Source organism: Miscanthus floridulus, chromosome 19 (assembly GCF_019320115.1).
Source record: "Miscanthus floridulus cultivar M001 chromosome 19, ASM1932011v1, whole genome shotgun sequence".
Taxonomy (NCBI): domain Eukaryota; kingdom Viridiplantae; phylum Streptophyta; class Magnoliopsida; order Poales; family Poaceae; genus Miscanthus; species Miscanthus floridulus.
The window spans coordinates 26,775,438-26,784,702 of NC_089598.1; the positions used below are offsets into that span (position 1 = coordinate 26,775,438).

Below are 9,265 nucleotides of genomic sequence, written 5' to 3' on the forward strand. Positions count from 1 at the left end.
AGATGAGCGTGACCAAGTTCATCAAGTGCATCACGGTCGGGGACAGCGCCATGGGCAAGACCTGCATGCTCATCTGCTATACCAGCAACAAGTTCCCCATGGATTACATCCCCACGGTGTTCGACAACTTCAGCGCCAACGTCTCTGTGGATGGCAACATCGTCAACCTGTAGCCTGTTTCCACCATGCACGAGCGCACGCGCCAGGTTGTGTCACCGAGCCGTTGCGACCCTCCCGCCGCTGTCGCGTGCGCGCGCGTGCACGCGTGCCCTGCGGCCGTGCCAGTGCTCTGCTTCGGTGTCCGCTCCTCTCATGTGGCCACACCGTGGCCCGCTGCTTCGGGCATCCTTCTGCCAGACCACAGCAGCCACGCTACCCATGCTGCGTGGGTCCTCGTGCGGCTCGCCGGTGGGTGGTCCGCCGCCGCCGTGCCGTTCCCTAGCCCCGTCACGCCGTTGTCGCCGCCGTTTGGGCCGGTGAATTGGTTCCCTGTCCGTGCTCTGTTTTGGAGGTGAGGTGAGGACATAAATACGTAAATACATGGTTTTCCGATGGTCTTGAGGTAAAGTCTATGACTCGAATGAATAGTAGAATGGTAGCATTCTAAATAGATAGAAAATGGAGACATTTTTGCAAAATCATCAGCGCACACTGGGCTTGCCCAGTTGGGATGGCTGCATGCCGCTAGGCCGGTCTGATTCGCCGCGCTGATGGGCCGCCTACGCTGTGGCCTGCGCCTGGGTCATGCACGTGTCGCATGGGCCGAGCTCGCCCCACCTGGGCCGCCTGTCCAGGACAGCTTTGCGCCGCTGGGTCACGCGCGCGTTGTGCACCTACGGGCCAAACCAACTCGCCGCTGTGGGCCTCGCTAGGCCGTGTCCACTGTTGGGCCGGCCGGTCATTTTTGCCGAGCCTAGGCCGCTGCCGCACGCCCACTGGGCTAGCCTGGTCCCGCCGTTCTCCACTGGGCCAAATTGGGCGGCCGGTTCTTCAGGTTTCTAAAATGATTAACTAAATTAGTTTTGGGAATAAATTTGTAAAATCAATGTAAAATTATGTAGCTATCCAAAAATGGTAAAACTAGTTTTGTTAGTCTTCTAAAATTAGGCTCTATCTATTAGTATATTTTGTTCACATAGTTTGATAATATTCTTGGAAGCTATATAATTAATTTAAGATACTTAATATTATAAAATATAAACTTGTAAGAATTTCCGTGATAAATTGGTAATAGTATTGGATCTGAAATCTTTACAGTAGGTTCCTAGCAATATTAGCTGCTCTCTGTAATTTTTGTAGCTCTAGAATAATTAGTTTGCTAAATAGATAATGATGCCATATTCCGAATAAAGATTAAATGGAAAGAATGAAATAAAGAAACAACTTGGGTTTATATAACTAAAATAATTGTTGGGAAATGACGCCTTATCCGACAACGTGTATATGTAGCCTAAGTACGATCGTCGTTAGAACTAGCCCGTTAACTCGAGTGGCGTACGTCGTATTTTACGAGTCACGATTGCAGTTGATTAATTACATCTTTGCTTTGCATCGCATGCATATCATATAGGTACGATGATGGATCAACGGATCGATCGAAGGATAATTGGGAATCTGAAGATGGTGTAATGATATTCTGTCCAAGAGATGATGCAATGAGCTTTCTATTCAGATGATGGTGGATGATCTGAAGATGCATATACTAACTTTTAGTATATATCCTACCCAGGCAAGCCCCGGTGCATAACCCCTACTTTTCTGCAGTTTAAATTATATTTGTGCATTAAGTTTTAAGGAGTTGAATGAAACCCACTTGCATATATATCTTTATCCTATGAGTCTTACTGGTATGACAGGATCGTGTAGAATGCTATGCTACAGGACTCCGGTAGAAGTCGAGTGTTTGCCTGTCACTCGCGAGAGATAGAAAATATATTACTGTATTATTATCACTTGGAAAACATAAATGGTGGAAAGGAAAGTGGTGACCGGGCAGGGATATGGTTTGGGTACTGGTGGGTGTAAGAAGTTGTGTCGCCGCGGATGCGGGTCATAGCTTGGTTACACTGTTTTTCCCTGTCTGGTCGGTTAAGGACCGATCATTGCATAAGCCATTGAGGCAAGCCACAGACTTATTATCCTGAGCACATATTTGGGTATGGGCGCTTGGAAGACTTGTTGCTCTCTTGTTGTGGATCCGGCACTTTCCGGACCGACTGTCAGGGTTTATTTTGGTGGAGAAGGTCCTTGCACCGCACTGAGTCCGGGACTCAAGGGCGGAGGCTTGGAGACTCAGTTTGGATGGGGACCTAGACACCCAGGACAGGAGAGTGATGGGTTGGTCCTGCTTATGCCTTGGGTACAAGCGGGGCGTGTGTTTTCAGGGTACCCAGCTGGTGGCATTGATTCGCGAATCGCCAGGCGATCCGGTACGGCTTGTTTCGTGCCTAGCATCATAGTAAGAAATGAAAGATGGAAGATAGAAAAAGGAAATCTTATTGCTTACCACCTGCTTGAAAGTAGTACAGGTTCTTACATAGAATGGTCAGTTAATGAACCAATGCGGCTATTAATAAAAATCGGATATAAGGACGCACGCTTAGTAATGCTTTCTACAAATGCATAAACCCACAAGTCAGATAGCCTTGCATATCCTTAGAGTCTTTTCTTTTCTCCTGTCGGGTAAGTCTTGCTGAGTACAATTAAGTACTCAGGATTATATTCCCCCTGTTGTAGGTGACAGGTGGATGCTAGAGCTGACACTTATGTGCGGATTCCTCCGGGTGGGCTCAGCGAGGATTTCCTTTACGCTGTGATCATAGTTTTTATTTATAACTCCCACTAACTGTTTTTATAAATGAAAGTTTCATAATCTGTTGCCGTAGTTTATATATCAATATTTCATCATGTCATGATTAGATATTCATTTCCGCTGTAATTTTGATCACATGTTTATATTCTGCTGTTCAATTAAATTGTTCATGACTCTGGTAATATTATCTCATTCCGTTGTTATATTAATAAATATTATACTCTGAGGTTGTATTAAAAGTGATGTAAGAAATGGTTCAGAATGATGTAAGCTTTATTCTCTCATTTGTGGTCCTAATGGCAAAAATGTGGATTTTTGGGTTCTCTCCTGGGGTGTGCCCGACGGAACCGAGTAATTTAGTGTTCTCCTTTGGGTACTTAGTGTCTAATGAAAGACAAGCACTCCTAAGAGGTATTAGATTAGGCGGTTCTACCATAGCCACATAATATTTTCATTGGTTCATGAGTCTACAGGTTTCGGACGACAATATTCGTTCGACATAAGTTTGACATAACCAGCTAAGTCCCAGGAGTGTAAGGATCCCTTGGACGCTTCTTGGAAACCTCATCGTCCGATGGAAGAAGGGGGTCGTTGTACTCCAACTCAACAAGGGGGTACGTCTGATGCGGCGTGGGAGGGACCATCCTGTTATAAATTGATAAACAAAGGGTTAGAGTATTCAATTTAATAATATTTAAATTAAAATTATGTAGCATTGCAAAATTTGAACTACTTGTTATGCAATACGAACACGATATGAAAGCACCTGCTGCCCTCGTCTTCTATGCCTACTAGCCTTGTGATCGGATTCTTTGCAAACGGAGCAAAGATTCCTACCACGGGTCTCGTTGAAGTCTGTCCCTCCATACATGTCTTCGCCGTACCCTCTCATAGCGTCCATGTCCCCCTTGAGTCGCTTCTTCCTCCTCCTACCCTTCCCTACCTTCATTAGATCCGGATGCGGCACGTAGTCATAACCATTATGAGGTGGCCACTGTATCGGGTTAGGGTATGGTTCGAAGCTCATCACCCAAATACTAACGGTATTCGAACAGAGATACAAGGGTGGCATATATGGCAGATACTCATAGTTATACCCGTGAACCCTATAGACCGTGATCATACGAGAGCAAGGAGCATGCTTGATCTGAGGGACGTTGCAATTGCACTCTACCTTTTTAAGATCAACTCGGTAGTTTCGTCTACCATAACATTCGCCGCCCAAGCTTGTGCCACCCTTGCCTCGTACACTAAAGATATGGCGGCGGGGTCCATACGGCTCGACGGTGTGCTGCTTGGCCAATTCCTCGGTCTCCTTCAAATGTTCAACTCCGACCTTTTCAAAACGCCCCTGCTCAGCTATATTCCTCTGCGCAAGTTCCCACCTCTTGATAAAATATTCGTTGCATTTATGAAAGGAGAACTCAATAATTTCAGACATAGGCAACGATCGAACTCTGGTGAATACACGGTTGAAGGACTCCGAGGAGTTAGTGGTCATGATGCCATTCCTGAAACCCCCCTCGTCATATGATAATGCCTACTAAGCCTTCTGTTCCATCTGCGCCTCTAACCAGGCCTTTCCCGCTTCTTTTACCATCTTGTCTAGTTCTCTCTTTATCTCCTTGAACTGGTGCTCTGTACGTACACAATATAGAGCCTTTACCTTGTCACATACTTCCTGCTTCCACTAGCGCTGACAGAAATTAGCGGCAAAATGTCTCATGCACCATCTATGCACTAAAGGCGGGAACCCATCTATATGCTCAGCTGTAGCTTTAAGAAGCCCTGGGTTGCGGTTCGAGACCAAACATATAGTGCGAGATGGGCCAAGCACTTATACACGTAGAAGCCGCATAAACCATGACCATGATTCATAGTTCTCTCCCTCTGCCAAAGCAAAAGCAATGCGTACTATCTGGTCCTTAGGATCAACAGCACAACCATTATCAAGCTCAGTCGCTGTATAAGGTGGTGGTGAAACATACTGCTGTGCTTCGCTAATTCTGGCCTATGAATCATATGGGGTATCATCTGCTGCCAAATCTATGACTAGTCTACCCTGAGCCTGGATACCATGCAAAACCTCAGTTGGTACTGGTAATGGCATAGTATGAACTGGTACTGGCATGGCATCAACCGGTGTTGGCATAGCATATGTGCCTCCTTGGTCATCATCAGAATCGTCTGAATCACTGTTAACTACATCACCGATCTTGTCCTCCTCCTCCCGCTCCTCCTCTTCCCGTTCGAATTCATTCACATCGAAGTCATTGCTTAAACCGCCTACTGCAGTTGAATGAAACTGCTCCTATGTCAACTGACGGTCCAAATCCATGTTATCCTGAGTTGCTTCCCCTTCGACCCCTAATTCTTGTTTATTGCCTTCAACATCGTCAATGGACGGACCGTCCTGAACACTGCATCCTATACCCATTCTCCATCACCACCTCAGCCATGGACACATTGGAACCTTAGACCCCCCTAGTGTAGCGAGACCAGTGAGCAGGGTCGCGCAAGGGCATGAGGACATAGTGTGCCCTAGTCTTTCTAGTATCAAACCTCCTCTTCAGTGTGAAATCACCGTCAAACTTTGCATTCAAACGGACACAAAGGTTGTTGAAGTTAGGAGGTTCATCAAACCATTCCAATTCTTCTTCCATATCCTCAAACATACCATCTTCTCTTCTAACACTTCCTCCATATAAAACTCTAACACAACAATCCATCTGCAAAAGCATTTCAAGAAACTTCATCAATTCGTCAAAATCGTCATACGTAAGGTCCATAGTGATATTAATACATATTCTAACTATAACTATACTAACTAATCTAATATTAACATCTATACAAGACTAACTACAACAACTAATTAGACTAAATACAATATATAACTAGACTCACTAACCTAACTTTACTATTATACTAACTTACTATATTACCTATACTAACTAAACTAACTAACTTTAGTAACTATACTAACTATATTTTACTAATTATACTAACTTTATTTATTTTACTAACTTACTATATTAACAATGTCGATTCAATCAACAAATACACTAGGGGAGTACTTCGCGGCAGCGGTGCTCGTCCTCGCGGCGGTGGCGCGCTAGATCGGGCCGAGAGGCGCGGGCGCTGGCCTCGGCGGGCGCGGCAGGCAGCCGCCGTGCGTGGCCGGAGGGGGTGGCACGCCGACGTGCGGGCGCGGCGGCCGCAGCGGGCGTGCTCGGGCAGGCAGGACTGGGCCGCGATGCTTTTATTCGGCTCTGCCGCGCCACCGATCAGGACGCGTCACTGCCGCGCCAAGATCGGTGGCGCGGCAAGCCCTGCCACATCACCGGTCAGCATTTTCGGTCGTCGCCACGTCATCCATCTGCCGTGCCACCATGCATGGCGCGGCACAGGCTTTTGGTCGTACTAGTGTTAGTTTTGAAAAAAAAAACAATGTTAGATTTAAAGTTAGTTTACAAAAAAAAGTGTTAAAATTAAAAAAAATCTCGGGGAATGGGGTTTCGCCGAAAACTAGAGAATTCGGACCGCTCGCTCCGTGGTCTGGCAATTGGGTTTCAATTTTTCCACGGGCTGAAAATGAATGGACTCTGTAGAAGCCCATGTGCGATTAGAAGCCTCGCTAGCCACCTTTTACTGGTCCTTATCTTTTCTAATGAGGCTCAGTAAAGAGCTGAAATCTAAGGTCTGTTCGGGTTCCTAGCCGGATTGCTCGGCTACTTTATATAACCTTTGGTTAGCCGAAATGATTCTTGGATTCTGGGCTAACCGAACGAGCCCTTATACGAAGCACAAATCTGTTACACCTAAAAAATACAAAGAGGTTTCGTCCAATTTTCTTTCGTGCGCGCGCCCAACGGTCTCGATTCCCTGCCTCCCGTGACGCCTCTAAACTCTGAGACCCGGTTCCCTCCCTCAAGTCTGTGCAATCAAGGAGATCGACTCCGAGTGTGATCTCCGCAATCAAGGAGGGATCCATCTCCAGGCCGACCGCACGACAAGCCTGCCGAAGTCGAGATCCGTGTCCTACTCCACGAACGCAACGCCGGCATCCTCGCCGCAGACGATGTCGACCGTGCCCAGCTCCGGCGCGTAGCCACGTAGGTGACCTCGCCGGCTAACGGGTGGAACGCTGGGAGGACCGCTGGCGCACGGGCGACGTCCGACAAGGGGACCTGAGCAGCGGCGGGGGTGTCAGCGTGACCAAGCGCGTGTCCAGTGGGGACAGGGGCACGCGGCGGCGCAGTCTCGGCACGCCGACGCCGGAGGAAAGGCAGGACGACGGTGCTGGCGCGCCTCGTGCGCACGGTGGGCTGCATGCTTCAACTCAAGGAGATCACTTTTACTTGCGTTAGCCAAACTGCCAGAGAGGCTCCGAACTCGAAAACACGATCGAGCTCGCTGCCTAGCTTGCTTGTTGCGTAAACGTAATGTAGTCTGCAGATTATATATTCTTCCACTTGTTAGAATGTGACCGTCTTTCACATTAAAATCAATCGAGGGTGTACGTCACTGAGAGAGTATTAGGGTTGTATAATACTTGGATTAACCATACATCTGGCGATCACGCTCCGTGTTTGAAGATCCTTCACAGAAAGTCCGAACGGATCAAACTCAATGGAACAATTGTTATCAATGGTAAAACGACGAACGGAAATTAGATTCTTAATAATGCCAGGAGCAACAAGAACATTAGAAAGAACTAGTGACCGACGCGGTGTGACAAAAGAGGAGGACCCGACGGAAGTAACGGGGAGGGACGCACCGTTACCGACAATAATCGATGAAGGATAAGAGGATGAGGGATAGGAGGAGGTGAGTATACCAGCGTTGTTTGCCATGTGTGAACCGGCGCCCGAGTCGATGTACCACTCGTTTGAAGGAGAGGGCACGTTCAGCGACATGGTGCTGAAGTTGTCGATGAGGGAGCCTTGATTCCACGATCCGCCAGCCATGGGGGTCCACGGCGCCTGCTGCTGCTGCTGCGCCATGGGCGAAGAAGGCACGCTTCCATAGCCGAAGCCGGGTGGGACGCTCGGCGCGCCCTGCTGCAGCATCTGCTGCGGCGCGTAGACGGGCTGCTGCTGCGCGTGGAGGGCGGGCGGCTGCTGTTGCGGACGATAGATGGCACCGCCGGGGCCGTAGGGGTACGGCCAGAACTGAACCGTGCCACCCCACGGGTTGGGGATGGGGTTCAGCGGTGGTGGAGGGCCAGGCCGAGGGCCGCTGGCGGAGCCGCCCGCACCAGCGCCGCCCGCACCGGCGCTAGGGCTGCCATGCCCGCCGTTGCCGCCGCCGCCGTTGCCGTTCTTGTTCTTGCCACGACGGCGGTTGTTGTTGCGTTGCCCGTCGTTGCCGCCGCCGGAAGGGGCGCGCCCCTGGCCGCCGCCCGATTGCCCGCCGGAGGGCTGCTGCGGGGCGCCGCCGCCGGAGGTGTAGAGAGCGGCAGGAGGAGGCGGATCGTCGGTAGCCGCGTCCTTGAGATCAACCTCCTCGAGAAGGAGAAGGTTCCGCGCCTCGTTGAAGGTGGGGAAGGGGCGCTGGAGTTTCAGATGCGACATCATATGACGGAAGGTGCCATTCAGGCCGCGGATCAGCGTCATCACCAGCGTCCGGTCGCCGACGGGATCGCCGAACTCAGCGAGGGCGCTCGCCATCGTCTCCAACCGACGGCAGTAGTCGGTGATGTTGAGGGCGCCCTGCTTGAAGTTGCGGAACTCGGCGGAGAGGAGGAGGGCGCGTGATTCACGCTGCCCTAGGAATTCGTCGTCGAGGGCTTTCCAGGCGACGCGAGCGGAGGGCTCCTTGAGCATGACCTGCTGCTGTAGATCGGCGTTGATGGTGACGTAGATCCACGACAGCACGGTGCAGTCCATCTGCGCCCATGCGGATCGCGTGGGGTAGGCCTCATCGGAGAGGACGTGATCCGTCAGCGCGTACTTGCCGAGGACGACGAGGAAGACTTTGCGCCACCGATCGTAGTTGTTGGTGACGCGATCGAGGGTGATGGGGATCAGCACCTTGATGTTGACGACGGCGAGGGCTTGGGCGTGGACCGCGGCGTGCTTGGCCTCGAGCGCGTCGAGGGCCGCCTCGCGATCGGCCGCAGCCTTGGCGGCGGCGGCGGCGCGCGCCACGCGCTCCTCCTCCGTCAGCGCGTCGTCGTCGGCCATGGGAGAGGTAGGGTAGGGAGAGGGGGAGCCGGCGAGGGACTCGCAGCGGCGGCGCGATGTGCACCGGCGAGAGTCGCTGCGGCGGCGGCTCCTAGCGGAAGCGAGATCGAGAACCGATCCGTGATACCATGAGAGAGTATTAGGGTTGTATAATACTTGGATTAACCATCAATAGACATAATCAGTGTACATATATAGACCACAAGGGGAGCCACTAGGGGCAGGCCCATGGGCCGTATATCTACTGTCTAACAGTCACTACTTGGTC

The 9,265-nt window shown here is 50.4% G+C and overlaps 1 protein-coding gene across 1 annotated transcript; it reads right to left on the reverse strand.

Moving 5' to 3' along the window:
- Positions 1-3,330: 3,330 nt before the first annotated feature.
- LOC136525768 (uncharacterized) lies at positions 3,331-8,997 on the reverse strand. The gene is made up of 5 exons (XM_066518641.1): positions 7,650-8,997; positions 7,000-7,144; positions 5,490-5,541; positions 4,090-4,199; positions 3,331-3,457 (listed from the first exon to the last, which is right to left on the reverse strand). The coding sequence occupies exons 1-5, from the start codon at positions 8,995-8,997 to the stop codon at positions 3,331-3,333; spliced, it is 1,782 nt and encodes a 593-aa protein (XP_066374738.1).
- Between the last annotated feature and the right edge of the window lie 268 nt (positions 8,998-9,265).

What these genes read in the sequence shown, in the direction of transcription:
- LOC136525768 (XM_066518641.1), bottom strand. Translation starts at nt 8,997, where the DNA reads ATGGCCGACGACGACGCGCTGACGGAGGAGGAGCGCGTGGCGCGCGCC. An exon ending in AAGTGTTAGAAGAGAAGATG is followed by an intron (nt 4,200 to 5,489) that starts GTATGTTTGAGG and finishes TATTTTATCAAG; the next exon opens with AGGTGGGAACTTGCGCAGAG. An exon ending in AAGCAGCACACCGTCGAGCC is followed by an intron (nt 3,458 to 4,089) that starts GTATGGACCCCG and finishes AATTTATAACAG; the next exon opens with GATGGTCCCTCCCACGCCGC.